Below are 18,692 nucleotides of genomic sequence, written 5' to 3' on the forward strand. Positions count from 1 at the left end.
GCTGAACAAGGTCTCTAGCCAGTCTGGACCCCACCCCAACTGTGTGAGCTGAACAAGGTCTCTAGCCAGTCTGGTCCCCCACCCCAGCTTCTCACCCTTGTGCCCGCACACACAACGGTCAGGGGTTTTAACTGTACTTAGTAAGAGGGATCGGGAGCAGTGCAACCGCGTCTTCCCGGAAGTGGAGGGTCTCTGTAAGCTAGGCCTTAGCAGGCTTTTTATCATCTGGGGAGAAACATGCATCCAGTGCTGGAAGCACATGACCATAAAACACAATGCAAAGATTCATTTATTAAGCACCTTGGGGAAATAAGGGTCCACATGAGATCATTTCATAGGCCTAAAGCTTAATCTTTTGTAAGCCAAATGGATTTCATTTTGTTTTAACCATTTAAAGGCAGCACATTCTAGACTGGCACGCACTCCTCTGGTCTTTTGTTAACTGGGAAAAAAAAAACCCACCTTGTTTCAGAAATGCTCGTTTTTGAGCCTGACACCTGCTTTTCATGGTTTGCATTCTCCTCCTCCTTCCTCAGGCACTGACACACAGCATCATATTTGAAGCTGTCCCTCTTTATTTTCCTCTCCTGTTTGACTTGCCCTCTGGGCAGGAGTAATTAAACTCACTGGAATTGTATTTAGGAGTGGAAACTTGGTGCAGGTGAGCATGCGTGTAGGCTCTCTATGTCTGCAGTGAGTGGGCAGGGCTGGTCCCACCTACCTTCCATTTGAGATCATGTATGACCCGGTGTGAAGAGGAATGAAGAAGTACTATAATGATATGCTGACATAAAAAATGCAGGCAAACGTGGATTAATATTAATATTAATAAATATCAACTCTGATTCCAAATCTAGCCCAACTCTAATAAACATCTCTGGAACTATCACTAAGTCCTATCCTCAGCTCAGGGCAACTGTATCTCCTTCGGGGTGGGGGTGGGGCTACTTGACGCCACTGCAATCTCACTCACTACAGTCTCTTCCTAAGAGTGGTTTCTCTGAGCCATCAATCAGATCATGTAGTTTGCCGTGTACCATTTCTAGGACTTCTTTGGTACAATCTAAGCAAAAATATCTAGCTTCTTTTTGCAACAAACAGTCTTCTACATGGTTATGACCAACTGTCTGCCTCTTCTGCCTCATGGAGACCAAGCTTCCCACAAGTCACCATGCTCCAGTTTACTGTCCTCTGCCCTGCAGCTCTGCCCTGTCTGGCCCCCATCCTTGATGTCTTTTACCTACAGACATCTACATGGACATATCCTTCTGGTCATTTAGGTCTCTGCACATAACATTGCTTAGAGAGACTGTTTCCAGCTACCCCATCTAAAGTATGCACCCTGTTACCCCTTGACAGGCATTTTAGTCTCATCTATCTTGGTTCTTAATTTTCCATAAGACTATCAGAAATTGTATTCTCCATATCCTCTTTCCCAACCATGCCTCACTGTGAAATCTCCCTACCAGCTACTTTTAGCACAAGGTAGGTCCTCAAATATATATATATATCTTTTGAAAGTCAAACAGGAAAAAGTATCTTTTGAAAACCTGGGGATGTGAGGTTCAGAAAAGGCTCCCAGACCCACAGAGCTGGCATGTCCTGGAGCTGAACTGGTCACCAGATCTTGGACCTAGAGTCCAGGGCTTGTTAGGGAGAGTCCCTAAACCCCAGTCTTCAGACTGGCTGCTGCAGAATCCCCAGGGCACTTGTTAAAAACATAATCTGTCCTGCGCCAATACAAGAGCTGCCTCGCCGTGTTATAAAAACCACTGTGCCAATGGGGAAATGAGACCCGGGACCAGAGCAGACCCACAATTACCAAGTTATTTTTCCTACAGGAATTTTAATAATAAAGGTGGTTTTTATAGCTGCAAGTATAGCTATAAAATTCAAATGTCACTGAATTAAATCCAGCCCTTAATTAATTATACTGAGGTTGTGCTGAAAAGTAATGGCCTTGTCCCCTATCAGTAGAGGTGCTGTTGTTAGTACAAACTACCACTTCTGTGCTCCCTTTGCCTTCATGAACCACTTTACACAGGGTGTAAAGTCACCCACGCACATATAATCCACAGAAGTTCATAATGAACAATTTTTCTTAATTAATAACCCCACTCACATTTATTGCAAAAATGCTTATATGTATATTTTTGAAATTTCCAATACTTCAAGGCTTTTTAAAATTTCATTTTTATTTATTTATTTTTATGAGACAAGGTCTTGCTGTGTAGTCCTACATGTGGCCTGAGACTTGCTACATAAACCAGGCTGGCCTCAGACTTACCGTGCTCCTTCCGCCTCTGCCTCCAGGAGTGCTGGACCTGCATACCCAGTCTTCTGTGTATTTTTGAGCCCTATTTTTAACTTGTTTAATCTGAACCCGACACGCAGCAGGTGTCTTGTACAAAGGGCAGCCCAAGGTGTAGCTGCCACTTGTCCGCTAGCATCTGTGGGTACACTGCCTACCTAGAGATGGAGTGAGCTCGTGCCATGTCTTTAAGCAGAGATGCTCAGGGAGACAGGAAGCTCAGCTCCTAGAGAGTGACCTCCTCTGGAGGCTTGGCAGGGAACAGGCTCAGAAGGGAAAGCTCGGAGATACATCCCTGTGCATGGCAGGCTCCTACTTCCTTTCCTCACACGTGACTTGGGGTAAAAATCAGACGTGACTAGGAAAAACTCACGAATATTTGAAAAATATTTGAGAAAGTTCTGGCTCAGTGTAAACACAACTGACGTAGCAGCCAGAGGGCATGAGAAGGTGTGTTGAAATTTCCATGGCTGTGATTAAGACACCATGAGCAAAAGCAACCTGGACAGCAAAGGGCTGAATCTATATTACAACTCTCAGGCTATGCTCCATCAGTGAGCAGAGTCAGGGCAGGAACTCAAGCAAGACAGAAACCTGAGGCAGGGACTGGAGCAGAAGCCACGGTGGAACTCTGCTTTCTGGCTTTCTTACTTCTCATGGCTTGCTCGGCCCTTCCTATACATCTCAGCACTACGTACCCTGGGAGGTGGCACCACCCACAGGGGGCTGCACCCTCTCACATCAGTCATCAATCAAGAGAATGCCCCACAAGGTGACCCACAAGCCATTCTGATGGGGGTATTTTTATTCATTCTTCTCAAATGGCTCTAGCTTGTGTTGACCCCAAACTAACCAGAACAGAAGGGCTGTTCTTTGAGTGAAGCCAAGAACAGTCAACATTGTTAAGTTCTCTCAGAGCTGTGTTGCTGTCTCTACTAGTAGAACCTTTGTTAGCAACCCCATGCTGCTTTCCCCTTTAGAAGTGAGGGCAGCGACTATGTTGATCAGACCAAAGCTCCTTCTTCTTTATCCTGGTCCCGTATCTAGGCCACTGTCCAATCTCTCCACAGTGAAGTACAGATACAGGAGAGAGTTCTAGATAATGGACCAGGAACAGAAGTGTCACTATGAAGCTCAAACTACATAAAGTCTTCTGGAAGTCTTTGTTTTAAACATTTACAAAAGGAAGACATAAACTATCATATTTTATACAACATATAATTTGTATGTTTGTCAAAGCAGTTAGCAGTGTTAATTAGTATTTTGCTAAGTCACCAAATGAATGAATGAATCTGTTGAGTCTTACTTCAGTTGTTTGGCATGGGTCACAGATTTAATTGGAAAGTGATTCTCCTCATCCTTAGCCATCAAAAATGAGTTAGCAAAATGAATGTGTTTAGGCTATCATGGTCCAGCTAGAGACAATGTACATATAAATAAGCATACATCCCTGTCAATCTTAAGAGTAGAGACCTGTCACAGTCAGACATTATACACACAGAGAGAGTCTAAATTGGAGGTCTCCACTGGGTCCTTCCCCCAGGAGCTCAGGGAATTTCTCTGAAGAGGGGAGGAAAGACTGAAGAGGGGACTGCAGGAGTCATAGGGGATGGAGGACACCAGGAGAACACGGCTCACTGAATCAACTAAGCAGAGCTCATATGGGCTCACAGAGACTGAAGTGGCAAGCGTGAGGCCTGCATAGATCCATACCAGGTCTTCTGGGTGTACGTTGTGACTATGAACTTGGTGTTTTTGTGGGACTCCTAACTGGGAGTGGGCACAACTCTGATTCTTTTGCCTGCTCTTGGGACTCTGCCTTGTCTAACCTCAAAATAAGGGCTTTTGCCTTGTCTTATTTTATCTTATTTTGTCCTTTTTGACTGTCTTTTCTGAACAGAAAACTGAGGGAGCATGGGTCTGGGGGAAAGGAGAGGAGTGGAGGGGAGGTAAATTGCAGTTGGGATGTACGGTATGAGAGAAGAACCTTGGGGGAAAAGAAATAGAGACTAGTCACTGATGATTGGGGCAATGAAGCAATGAAGGAAAGAAGAATTCTAGGAGGCTGTCTTGGAATCACCCAAGGTCTAGCAAGGGCACATCAACGACAAAGGTGCTTAGAAATTTTGGAGCTAAGTTTAGTGGTTGACAGGATACTGGTTGGACTTGGATTTTTGGGTCATGTTAATAAGAACCGAACAGCAAAGATGAATGACAACTCAGCGGCACAGGGATGAGAACAGCTTACGAGGGGGGCATCTGGGCTCTAACACTGCACAGTGACCTGGCCTTAGCACAGCTCTATACATTTCTCTGTGCCTCTGCACAGAGAATAGGTGAGAAAGAGGCCTTAGCCAATGCCTTTGCACAGCATAAGGTCACAACAGTGGTACCTAGAGTCAGCAGTGTCCCTGCTTCCACACAGCGAGGTGCACTGGGAATGCTCGGTACAAAAAAACATACGGGGCGGGGAGGGTTAACAGGACAAAGGATAAAGAGGAGGAGAAGGTAAAGGAGATGGCGGTGATGGTGGTAATGGTGATGGTGGTGGTGGTGGTGGTGGTGGTGGTGGTGATGGAAGTAGCAGTAGCAGGAGCAATAGCAGTATTATAAGAAGAAAGACAAATCTGTTATTGAGAAGATAAAACTGCTTCGATTTTGAAGACTTATAAGAGTTCCAATATATTAGAAAAACAAATATTTAAATATTATGGATTGTCCCTAAACTTCAGCCAGTTCTGAGGAAATACAAAGAGCTTAGAAGTTTTCTGCAGGAGGTCTTGTTAGAGATACCTCAAAAGTCCCCAGCTCCAGATTTGAAACCACCTAGGCTGAGCAGATCCTCTTTTCCATGAGACTGCTCCAGAAGACACAAGGTCCATGGCAGATCTAAGTATCAGTACAAAGAAAGGTGAAGACACTAGTACCTACTAACTGATGCATGAGCCTGCAATAAAATTGAAGTCTAAAGCAATGAAATACTGTACATTTCATACAGTTCAAAATATCTAAAATTAAGCAAATTATATTCAATCCAAATTTAATCAACAGACAATGCCTCACAGTGAGTGTATCAAAGCATTGTCTCAAGAAATGCCAGACTCAGCCTACCCTGCAATTGTCACAGGTCTATTAGAAGTGTCACCGGAGTTACACCTGAAAAAAGAAAACCTTAAAAGGGCAAATTTCAGTTACAGTATTTAAGGCTCTTGGCTTAGGTTAAAAGGATGAAGATCAGCTGGAACCTTGGCGAATATCAACACCATCCTCGACTAATATTTGCTGTAATGGACACTGTCTATCACTGTCTACTTTCTACTTCTTGTTAGACCTTACCTCCTGGTAATTTAATATGAATTGTCCTGTCACAGATAATATGAGTGCTTTTCCCTCCTCAGTCTGATTTCCCTTCTAAAAACCTTCCACATTTTGTTGCTCTAGAATGAACCCTCTGCTGTTCTGCTGTCTGTGAAGTTCTCCTTCAACTTCCCCTTCCTTCCCTTGAACTTGGGCTCCAGTTGAGACCAGGTTTAGCATGCTCTAGAGACTGTTTCATTTTGTTATTTTCTGAGACTTTACGGCAAAGGCTGCATACTCCTTCCTTCTCTTCCACAATGGAAAAGCTGAGTCGACTTCCTTGTGAGATCTGCAGGTAAGGAAGGAACCGCAGAGACGGTAATTGTGGGTGGGATTGGCTGTCCTTTGTTCTCATGAAAGAGAGTCACAGAACTCTCAGGTCTAAAAGAGCCAAGAGTACATCTATTTAAAGATCCTCTGTTTACAATTAAGCCATGGGCTTATAGTTCTGAATCTGCTTCTAAATTTGGCAGCGAGGCAAGTACATCTCCCAAAGTGTCCCATTATGACAGCAACCTCCCTTCTTTAGTGATATTAAAAATTTGAATTGGTTTAACTAAAAATAGAAATATTTTAAAAAGTGCGATGTTTAAAAATATTTTTGGATTGGCTTCTTTGGAAAAATCAGGTTTAGCAACATTGACTTGCACTTTGTTCTTTGGCAGCTGTCTGATGGGAACGAGCTGTGTCCTCAGACACTGTACAGCAGGCAAAACAATGACTTTGCAAAGAGGTCTTAATCGCTGGAAACCATGATACTGCAGAAGGAAATTAAGGTTGCTAACCTGCTGAACTTAAAACAGAGAGATGACCCTGGGTTTCGTGGGTGGGCCCCAGTTTAAACCCGGGAACTCTCAGAACCAGAAGAAGGGACGGAAGAATGTGTAGGTGATGAATGTGAAGGCTAAATACACCATTGTTGGCCTTGAAGGGGTTGAGAGCCAAAGAACACAGTGACCACAAGAGCCCAGAAATGACATTTTTTTTTTTTGGTTTGTTTTATTTTTGTTTTTAAGAGGGGGTTTCTCTGTGTAACCCTGGCTGTCCTGGAACTTGCTTTGTAGACTAGGCTGGCCTGGAACTTAAGAGATCTGTCTGCCTCTGCCTCCTGAGTGCTGGGATTAAAGGTGTGTGTGCAACACCACCACCTGGCTGACATTTAGTTTATTATTAAAAAATTGGTTCCATAGTCATTTGTCACATGGAACAAAATTCTTCCATCCATTTGAATGAGAAAGAAAGGATTTTCCCCTAGAGGCTTCAGGGAAGAAGGGAGCCTGTCTCCATCTAGATTTCAGCAATCATCTGTCTTTTCACACAGAACTGTAAGAACTATGATAATATCTGTGTTGTTTCAGGCCCTGAAATATATGGAACTCGTAACAGTAGCAGTAGGAATGAGTGTGCACACCATATATGCAATGTACATCTCCAAAACTATCCCTGCAACCAAGAAGGCACAGAGATGAACAATGAACAACAAAAAGATGTTTGGCTGGGTGAGGACGAGAAGGTGGGAAGACGTGTAAGTTGTCGCAACTGTGTTTTACAGTAATTAAAAAAAGAAAAGATACTCCACCACCAGCCATGATGACTGTTGTAATAAAAGGGGCAGACAAGAACAAGGAGTGAGAGTGTGGAGAAACTCGGCCTCTCTACGTAGACTGCTGATGGCGATGTAAAGTAATACCAGTGCTTGGGGCAAAGTTGACAGTTCTGTCAAAAGGTAAACATAAACGCTTCACACAATGGAACACTTACACTTTGAGAAATATATTAACAAAGAGATGAAACTTAAAGCCAAATGTGGACTGGCACATGAATCTTTATAGCATCGGTATTCATGACATCCCAAAGTGGAAAGAAACCACACAAATTTCTACAACCTGAGGAAGAGACGAATGAAAGGTAACCTGTTCACACAGCGAACTATTATCCTACCCCGAGGAATAGTAGTTCTTACAGGGACTATTTATCTTTAAAAGGACAGCTTCATATATGCTACAAAAGGATGGTATTAAAGGCACCATTATTATTATGCCCCAAGATAGAGATCATCGGCTAAGGACAAAAGTACTGTATGACTGCATTTATGTAAACTGTTCCAGATAGACAGGTTAGCAGAAGAAAAACGCATTGGAGTTTGCCTGGGAGACTGGGGGTGATGGCTAAAGGGTGTGGAGTTGAGTTGGGGAGGAACAAAAATGTTATCGAAAGTTGAATGTGAAGACAGATGCACAACTCTGAATATACCAAGTGCCACGGACTTGTGTGCATTAGTGGAGCGGCCTGGTATGTGGACCATACCTCAAGAAAACTATTAAAATGGAAAGAAACTCTCCTTTGTGGAGATAGTTACACAAAGGTAGATTTGCTGAACAAATATCTGATTTGTGCATGCATAGTGGATGGATTCTGTAATACATAAATATTTCAGAAAACTGAAAAACTTTGTGGTCATTCAGGGTCACACTGACTACTACTTATCCTGAGCAAGTACGAGAAGGAATGGATTTTTTTTAACCCTTGAAATTCTGTTTATTTGGTGTGCTTTAATATAAATGCTGCAGGGTAGTGAGCATCAGAGAACATGATTCCAAACAAGTCCAAGCTTTCTTGATTCCATTACTATTCATCTTAGATATTTCTTTTTGCCCATGCCAGGACATCATGTTCCTCATGTTCTGGCTGTTATCACTTCTAATTAATCAATTGAACTTGACCCCTAAGGAGAACAGACAGCTAAGGTTTCTGCCATTTCTTTTGTATGTATGTATTGGTGTGGGAGGTCCTTCTGTATGTGTGTTGCTTTCATTGGTTAATAAATAGAAACTGCTTTGGGCCTATAGCAGGGCAGAATAGAGCTAGGTGGGGAAAAGAAAACTTAACTGAATTCTGGGAGAAAGAAGGCAGAGTCAGTGAGACGCCATGGAGCCGCCAGAGGGGAAAGACGCAAGCTGCCATCTGGAACTTGGTCAGTAGGCCATGAGCCTCATGGTAAAATATAAAATAATAGAAATGGGTTAACCAACGATATAAGAGCTAGCTAGCAATATGCTTAAGTGATTGGCTAAGCAGTGATTTAATTAATATAGTTTCTGTATGATTATTTCGGGGCTGAGCAGCCGGGAACAAACAAGCAAGCTACAACAGGGCGTGGCTATAGGTGGCTGCAGACTCTCCTCGAAACCATGGTGAAGACATGCTATCCCCCATTTGCCCACCCACCCATCCTTCTTGTACCCCACTGGGCAGATGAGGAATTGGGACAAGTGTGCTTGCAACCCTTGCCTGTACCTTATCTCTTTCCTTAAGTCTACTTGAAAACCAGGCATATTGGTTATATGCCTATCTTTATTTTTACGTTCTTATAGAAGCACAGGTCTCTGGTGGGCTTTCTAGGCTTCGGCACTTGAGAACTTAAGCCCTTGGTCGCTTAGGATTCTAGTCTGTACTAGGGCCCATTGACTCAGAGTACCACTGGGACACACTCAAACCCATCCAGCTTGCCTTTCGATCTGGATACTGTCGAAAAGCTTCTTTTATCAACCTTTGCTGCTGGTGACAAGCCCTCTTTGAGTCTAACTTGATGAAGAAAACTCTAGTTAACCACGGCGGGTTGAGAAATTTGAGGGTTGCCGATTTGAAATGACTTAAGGTTATGAAAAGCTTACACGATTCCTGTTCTTTTTTTTATTGCAGCTACTAAATCAAGATGAGGAGGGGCAGAAAAAGAATTTCAAAATAACCACCTTTTAGTTTTATCCTCCCAGCAGGGGCTCTCTGATCTCTTTATTTGACACAATGTGTCAGCTACTCAATGCATGAAAAGACAGGAAAACAGGCCAGGAAAGGAGAAGTGTTTTCTGTCTCCCTGTGCAACTAGAGATGAGCTCATCTGGGCTCTCTTTCCATGACAGATACCCCCATCTCCTAGCCCACATCTTCTCCTCATTTTCCACTGATGATGTCAAGGCAGCCTTACAGTATCTTTTTTGTGATCTTAGAAAATCAACGACAACCAGAAACACTTCCCCTTTGAGTATGACTTCAGCTGTGATCTCCACCTGGAGAGGCTCTCATCTGCATTGGTAAGTGGAGCTCGCTGAGCCAGAAGGAAGCAATTTACCAGGAAACTACTGCTTTTCTTCAAACTGCTGCCGGCGCCATTCTGGTTAGGAAGGCTTCTGAGCAAATGACTCAGTGTGTGGAATCCGACTGGCTAGGATGGTGTTCCAATCTCTTGCAACAATATGAGCACGCATCAGAAACTCCCCTCTACATAGCTCTGCTCTACCTGTACATTAACTAGGAAGTTTTAAAAACGAGAGTGATTTGTGCCTCTCCTGGTGTTCTTATCCCATGTCCTTGTCACAGCCCAGGTGCTTCAAAACTTTACAGTTGGCGAATCCAGCTTCCCTGATTGCCTCAGAGACACCGAGAGAAATGGTCTTCAGAAACGGTCTACAAAGCTGGTGAGCATGGTAGTCTCTCGGGGTTTCTCCCCAATCTAAAGATCAGTTGACGTTGGTTTGACACTACAAACAGTAATCTGTCTGACAAGCAGCCAGCACCTGAGATGCGCTGGGTACGATGAGTCTAAGCATTTTTCGTGGATGTGTTGGTCTATTCATCTCAGGATGTTTCTGGGAGGTACTGGTGATCTCATGAAGTCAGCAAGTTAAGAAACTGCGTGGGATCTTAAGCAGTGCCAAGTGTGACTCAGACCTACGCTCTGAGGCTCCCTGGATCTACACAGGGGGCACCCACAGGACCAAAGTCTGTGCTTATGAAATTATCAGGCCACCTACTTATCTTGAGCCTCAGTTTTCTCTCTCTTTGACCTAATTTACACTGAAGTCCAGGAAAGCACCGCAATTTCTCCATATATACAGCAGCACCTGGGGTTTACAAGAATCTGACTGTGAGCTAAGTCCACACCTGAAAGACATTGGTGTTGAAGACTCAGGCTAAAAACAGCATGGAAACAAAGCTGGCTGATGCTTTTCAACCTTAGGGCTGTTTTCACTTTAGAAGAACTAGAGAAAGAAAGCTAACATTTATTGTGAGAATCATATTGCCAACACTAGTCTAATCTCTTCTTTCATCCATACACATACATACACACACATATACATATCTACACACATACATACATAAACATACACACAGATTATAAGTTACAACACATCTCCCTTCCCTTTCGTCTCTCCAAGTGCTCCCATATGTTCCTCCCCACTCTCCTTCAGATTCATGGGCTCTTCTTTTATTGTTACTGCATGCATATGTGTCTATGTATACACACATATTCCTAAATAACCTCTTCAGTCCATATAATGCTACTTGTATGTATGTGTTCAGGGCTGAGCTTTTGGTGTTAGATAAGTAAGTGGTGTGCTCTTCTCTGGGGAAGACCATCCCCCTTACTCCCAGGATCCCTCAGTTTAAGATCCTTTTCACACCTACAATCTTAATCTCACACCACCCGTGGACAGTATTACTTTCACTGGTACCCAAGACACTCAAGTTTTATACTTGTTTCAAGATCATGCAGGTAATAAGCAGCATAGCCTGATAATCCAATTTAGGAGTGCTTCACACTCATTCCCGCCTCCAAACTCAGGTTACGTTCAGCTCATATAACATGTATTGTGGAGCAGTGTCTTTGTTTTGGTTTGAGATGGGGTTTCTCTCTAGCACCTCTGCTGGCCTGGAGCTTGCTAAATAGCACAGGCTGGCTGAGGGAGGACTCAGATCTTTCTGCCTTGGCCTCTCAGAGGTGGGGTTACAGATGTGAGCCGCTTTGCTGGGCTTCAGCAGGATCCTACCCATTTCTCCATCTGAGACAGGCACATCTCCTGCCTTCTCTTATTTGTAAGCACCTAGAAACCCAAACTTGAGTTTTCTTACCAAATGTTTCACAACATTGGCTGAGGTGTAGATGACAACCCTAGATAAAAGTGCACACACGATGGGAAGGCAACACCCCCATTTTCAACTTTGCTTCTAAAGGGGCTGCTTGAAGGGCTGATTTATCAGCTGACCTGGACAAACCCAGCAGTGGAAGGATGGGGACCTTAGTGTCTGTGGTCATATTTCATCACTTCCTCCCCTGGTATCTCTCTAGTCCCTCTGTCTCTCTTCTCTGGCTTTGAAACTCTTGGCAGCTTCCAAAAGCTCGCCTTCAAAGAGCTAAGGAGGATCCCGATGTTACAACAGCCTTGTTTAACCCCGGACAAGTTTCCATTCATTGTATTAAATTCGGGCGAACAAGGATATTCAGTTCCTGGCAGAGCTGAACTCTAATTCAGTATAAACAAGAGAGTTAATCCACCAATGACCAGCAGTTGGAAGCATGCTAGCAGTGCCCATGAAAGTGTGGGTTGGAGGGCAGACAGCAGAAGAGATTTTAAAAGATTGTTGCTGAGCATCTGGGCTCTGAATAGAGATAATGAAAATTGAAACTGGAATGTATTAGGAAAAAGAAAATGTTTAAATCTCTCTCTCTCTCTCTCTCTCTCTCTCTCTCTCTCTCTCATATCTCAGGGCACCTTAGCCTGCCTTCTTCATTATCAGCTTTCATCTTCCCTGCAAAGCTGCTATAGGTCCTGTCCCGGATTCCGCCTTAGGTCAAGGGGGCAGAAAGACTCTGGCAAACCAGATCTGAAAGGGAGTAGCACGTGTGTCTCGAGTACAGTGTGACAACATAATCCCCACATAGACGGATGAGGTCAGTGTGGGTGATGCCGGCTTTCCTAGTATCCACTGAATCATCGGATGGGAGTAGCAATCGAAAGGAATAAATACAAACACATGCGGCACATTGCTGCAAAGACCGTTAGCTCAGGTCTAAGGAAAAGGAGCCTGTCTTTGTAGGATCAGCGGGCCACTTCAGGCCCTTGTTCCTCCCATCAGCTAGGCAGAGATGTAACTTCAGGTTGCCTGGCCTCTAAGAAACAAGGTTTTGGTCCAGTCAGTATCTAAGATCTCTTATGGTTCCAAAGGCAAGGATTTGTCCCAGGTTGTAAAGTTTTATAAAAGTACATCGCTTCAACGCCACAGCCTTGGGAGGCATTGTAGTCTGAGGGTTGGTGATTTCAGTCACAATGCGCGGATATGGGAAAACCATTGGTAGGAATACATTTGAACAAAACTCCAGCTTGAATAAAGCTGACCCAGAGAGAAGTTGGGGAACACTCTGCTCTAAGCTATGACTACAGAATTGTAGTTGCCCACAGCCTTAAAGTCTCTCTTTTGATTTTTGGCAAGAGGTAGGACAAGGAGAAAAGACAGGATTTCCAAAGGTCACCCAATAATCGTAGCTCACACTTTACGGGTGCTCCCCTTCGCTGTGTGCTTGCAGGCACAACCTTTGGTCATTTCTCTCTGCTCTGTTTCCATTTACAAAAAATCCTGCCCACCCAAGCTCCAAGACCTCCTCATATGCATAAGATGTCTCAGTTTTCAGTTGCAATCCTTTATTCTCCCTCATGCTAAACTTCATTTCTATTATGATTATAGATTACAAACTCCCTGAGGGTGGGATCAAAGTCATATTTATCTATGCATCCTAGGCATTTGTGACATATTGTAGGCATTTAGTCATAAAGATTTCAGGGTAAAACTGGATAGGGGTTTTCAGGTTACCTGCTAATGTGACAGCAATGGAGACAGAGTCATATCCCAAGGCATTTGTGGCATTGCAAGTATAGAAGCCCACATCAGCTTCCACTGGTGCCAAGATCTGTAAGGAATCATCTGGCTGTAGAAGAATCCTGGAGCAACAGAAAAGAAATGTAGACCTGGTCAAGTCAGATGCTCTTTTTGGTATTCATTATAGGGGAGGTATGTAGGGGTGTATCGAGACCTTTGTTCTAACAACTCAGAAAGATAAGAGAGGATATCCAGGAAACCAAGGATATCTTGTTGATTTGATTGGTATGTTGGCAATCTTAAATGGGGGTTTTGATTTTTTTTCAGAGCTTACTGACTACCTGATCTAATGCTATTGGTTGGAACAGACAACACTTGTGCACCAAATACATACACCATGAGAGAGGATGCTAAACAAATGCCCAAAAAGATTTGGGAAAAGACTTACTAAGGAAAATGACAAGCTATATAGGAGGAGCATTTCCTGATTGGATGGTAGGAAGAACACAGGGTTTGGGGATATAAAAAGAGGCACCTGCTAAGGCATGACGGTAGAAGAGAAGCAGCTATGGGACAGTAATTGACAAAATGATTGTTATTTAAAGGAAATTATATGTCTTCCAATTCTAGGCAGTAATATAAACATCTATTGTTTTCATCAACCCGTATACACAGGTGCAGCTCACAGGTCATATTGCCTCCATCTGTCACAGTATTACAGAGGACCTTCTACAGAGAAGATGCCCAGTATAGTGAAGCGACGCTTGTCCTTCTAGGTCATGGACAGACAATTCTAGGACAGCCACATGGTACTTTAGGTATCTCTGTCTACCTAAAGAGAATTACAAGAGTCAAATTGTGGCCACCTCTAATGAACTTCTAGTCTATCTAACGACGATTACTTCCTAGATTTGCACCATTTCTAAGAACTCCATGTTCTGCCATGGCTGAGGAAAGACTAAGATGGGGCCTTGAAACTGCTGGTTCCGTGACTCACGGAGGCTGGCAAAACCTAGGAAGTGTAAGAAGATGTGGGAATCTAGAAGAGTTAGAGAGACAGGGTAGGGGGACAGATCGTTCATGTCACAGAGAGGTATATGTAACATCTTTGGACCAGTTCTTTCCATCCACATTCCTGGTTTCAAAACACCCAAAGACCTGACTACTATTTTCACATTTATCCCTAGGAACCAAGCAGGCACTGGGGGCTCACTTGTTCAAGAAAGAGGACTCTTAAAGCCTGATAGCTAACCGAATACCAGAAATCAGGCATTTTGCGCCAGCAACCTTCTCCAACTGGATATTCATTCACTTTATTTTCTTTACTGTGTCTCTGGCAGGGTCCCTCTAGACCTAATGGATCTGCCGCTCGGCACCACCTCTGGTCATCTGTCCGTATTGCTAAGGCGGATGGCCAGTCTTTTAGTGAAGGATTCTCCTCAGCTCCTCTGCTAGCTGTGGGCCTATTGTGTTGTTATTTTTACCTCCATCAGAAGGAAGGCAGGGGTAAGACTGCATCCCCCAATCTAGCTACATAGGGCAGTTCTGTTTAACTATCAATGGAGAAGAAAGTAGAACATATTAGCCAAAGGGAAGTTTTGTAGTGATTTCCACTTAATGTAGCACTATTCTGGACCATCACAAATATTCCTGGGGACAGGCATGCTTTGGGGGCCTCGACTAGGGCTGAACTGCATGGGGGCCGCCCGGGGAGCAGCAGGAGGCTATGATGCAACTTGTCCATGCATTTGCTCACACATTTGTTAATCTCTGGGTATTTTTCCTCTAAGTGAGATAGTTGCATTGTGAGTTTACTTCAAAGAAGCTAATAAGAGAAAGATGGTTATGCAAGTTATCCCTGATAACAGCCTCACGGTGTCCTAAAGGAATCTCCTCGGACGCAGCCTAATGCAACAACGTTGCTAAGTCTCTTCAGGTGTGCAAGCTGTTTTAGATTTAAAAATGGGAAAAAATAGTAAAATTGACCATGATTTAAAATCTTATGATGTCCCAGGAATATGCACACTTCCACAAATTGCTTTATAAGAATAGCAAAAGCAGACGGCTCCAATTTAAATAGAACGTAGCAGATCATATTCGGTTTCAGTGCACTGAGAAGGCAGGGGTTAAAGGTCACTAAATCCCCACATCCATTAGCCTGGTTGCCTCCCTACAAGCAGCAGCATTTTGCCTTTCCAGGATTCCTCAGTGTTGGGAGCAGGAGGCTAGAAGATTGTTCTTTTGAACCTTGGTGCTGCTAGGATCTAAGTACTGGTCATTGGCAAACCTTTTGACTTTCTACAATGCAGTCTATCCACTACTCAAACGTAGATGCAGCGTGTTTCCTGCTTCGCAGAGAAACTGCTATTCTAATGAGCAATGCGCAGAACTTCTAAACCACTCTTTGGTGTTTCTGCTTCTAGTACCTCTAGTTAGTAATGCTTGATTCTTGTGATGGCGTGTGTGCATGCATACATGGGTGCGTGTGTGTGTGTGTCTGTGTGTGTGTATGCGCGTGTGCATGTATGCTGGGTGTGAGGAAGTAGAATGGTCACATGACATTGGGTCATATGACATTGGCCAATCTCTGAGTTTCTTGGATCTCCATATTCAGGTTCCTTTCCCATAGGACTATTATACTTGTCTGATCTTATACACAGACCTCACCCATACTGAACTTCTGAGCTTGACCTGCCATCTCTTTTAGGTGAAGTTTACCTTTCATAACTACATCAACTGCTCTGCGGACTGACACAGCTGAATAAACCATAATACCTAATCCAAAACATAAGCCTAAATCTGAAGTTGGGAAAGAATGCTGCTATAGACAGAAGTGGTGAAAAGAAAGGCGGAGATCCATTATACTCGGCACAAAGTCACCTCTAAACTAGGAAAAGAATGAAGAGGAGAAGGAAGAAATAGTGATCATGAGATTGAACATTTGTTTATGCTTTTATCCCATAAATGGAATACAAGAAAAATAAGCTATAACATTTGCCTTCATAAAGGCTTTAAATGTCATCTTAAGAAAACAAGTCCACACAGACCTGCTGTGGTCACTGTATAAATTGTTTACATTCTTAAACCTTCAGGGCAAGGGTACACAGTTATTTGCAGGTAGAGACAGGATTTGGAACAGGCTTTCTCGTTTGATTGAATACTCTCTCTCCCAACTCTGTAATATCTTCAGGATCCACTGTTTCATCTTGTTTTCTAGTTGGAATTAGAAAGCTGTCCATACATGGGTTTTAGGCACATTGGTCCATGTATAAATTTTTGTCCTCCCTAACCATCTGTTAAGGCTAATATTTTTTAGGGCAAACAGGAAGTTTGATTCCTATAGTTCTTATAAAGTAGATATAGAATTGGCTAGTTGGGATTGGGAGGCTGTCACTGGAGGGGGGCAGGAGTTTTCGAGAGGTTTGGAGGGCTCTCTAGGAAGAAAGGGCTAATTATGGAGAATGGGGTTTGCTTTGCTCTAGGGAAAGAACTGGGGAGAAAAATTCCTGGTGTGGGGTGTGGGGAATGCTCTGTTTTAGGCATCAACTCTATTAAGGTAACTTAATTTGTTAGTAGTTGATTTCTGCCAGCTTGTATTTAAGTTTCAGGTTGACAGGCCTGTTTGGAAAGGGTAGACACAGGAACACGGAAACCAGAAAGAGTCCCCTGGGGCTGAGTTGGAAGCTGAGAAACGAGAAGATGAGGGGACATGGAGTGGGTATGATTTAAGCCTACAAAACAACAGAACTGTGGTCATGTCAGGTAAGGAGGACTCCACTCCCCATCACATCTCGTTTCTCTAAAACGTATTGCTTCAGTTCTTTGACTATGCCTTTGGTCAGAAAGTGTGGACTTGGCTTTCTGAGACATCCACACAACACTTCTTCCCCATTCTTTCAGATGCATTTCCTATTTTGAAACAACCCATTCTTTCAGACAAGATGACCACTCTGACTCTTTGGCATTAGCTTAGGGGGGTGGCGAGAAGAGAAATCCTTCTACATTCTGTCCACTCTTCCAAATTATCCCCCAATGAGTCCAAGTTCTCTTCTGTTATGGTACTGTAGTTCACAGAAATTCTTCCTTCACATGGGAATTCTTTCGCAACCGTTCTACAAGGCTTCTTTCCATTGCTAGGGTTTCATTTCTTCAGCTAGACTATAAACTATGAGCTCAAGGGTGAGGACTTATGTTCACCAGAATGTTGCCATGTTGAATAAGTACATTCTTATTTAAGTGACCTTCAAAGCAAATGGGCTGAAGGTGATCAAAACCACAATGAACCACGGTGGGTAGTGGACTAGAAACAAATTCCGGAACTCTGTGCACTGGGTTCCAAGTCACCTCTATCTATCATGAATTAGTTCTGTGGCTTTGGACGAGTTATTTCTTTTAACTTCTCAATGACAGTCCCCTCGTCCATAAATGAGAATTCCAGCACCTACCTAGGGTGCTGATTCCATGTGCGTTCATGCATTTGAAGCACACAGGAAAGGCTGGGAACATGCTATGTGACAGCAGTGAAGTTACTCTTTTGTTACTGCTGCAGCCATCAGTGTAATTATTGGTCCTCCTTCATGCCCGGGGTCACACATGATGGATGCTGTGCTGCAGTAGGTTAACAAGGTTTAGTGTCTTCTATAGACCAGGTTTGCCTGCAACTTGTAGTCCTCCTGCCTCTGCCTTCCAGTTGATGAATGACAGGTTTGTGCCATTCTGTTTAGCATGGGGAGCTGAGTGAGGTGAGCGAGTGGATGAGACACAAAAGGCTTTAAAACAATAGCATAAACTCAGCGCAGAGAGGAGGGGGCATGGGGCTGGCTGTGGGAGAGACCAGCAGTTCAGAAGCAAAGAGGACGAAGGCCATAGGGCACACTGGGTTGGGCTGGCAGCAATGGCCTCAGTACTATTCTTTACTTTGGAACTTCTAAATCAGAAGGACAAGTTATTCCATAACCAATACGTGAACAATTTAAAGAAAAACAGCCAGAATTCTGCAATTTTAGAAAGGTATAAAACAACTGATCAAGAGAATGAGAACTGGCAAGCAGGGAATTTAGGGGCAAATAGGGCAAATTTAAGAGCATGCCTTAATAGAGAACTTAGAAATACTGTGTAGAATGAGGGATGGTTTTTTTTCCTTATCTCGAGAGGAACATTTCTTTTCCTGCTTATAGATTATTGAGATTAACTTAAAGTGTACCACAAGGGGGGAATGATGTGGGAGTAATTTCTTATTAATAAAGAAACTGCCTAGACCCATTTGATAGGCCAACCCTTAGGTAGGCGGAGTAAACAGAACGGAATGCTGGGAGAAAGAAGCTGAGTCAGGGAGTCGCCATGGTTCTCCCACTCCAGACAGACGCAGGTT

General features: G+C 43.5%; 1 protein-coding gene across 1 annotated transcript in view; it reads right to left on the reverse strand.

Moving 5' to 3' along the window:
* Window positions 1-18,692, reverse strand: part of Adamtsl1 (ADAMTS like 1) — a 380,631-nt gene that overhangs the window by 69,607 nt on the left and 292,332 nt on the right. The window contains exon 20 of the mRNA XM_041652363.1: window positions 13,316-13,443. Coding sequence (XP_041508297.1) covers window positions 13,316-13,443 — 128 coding nt within the window. The remainder of the gene's footprint in view (window positions 1-13,315; window positions 13,444-18,692) is intronic.

This window comes from Microtus oregoni, unplaced genomic scaffold, assembly GCF_018167655.1.
Source record: "Microtus oregoni isolate MIOR12 unplaced genomic scaffold, Mior012 000005F_ref0000423, whole genome shotgun sequence".
Classification (NCBI taxonomy): Eukaryota; Metazoa; Chordata; class Mammalia; order Rodentia; family Cricetidae; genus Microtus; species Microtus oregoni.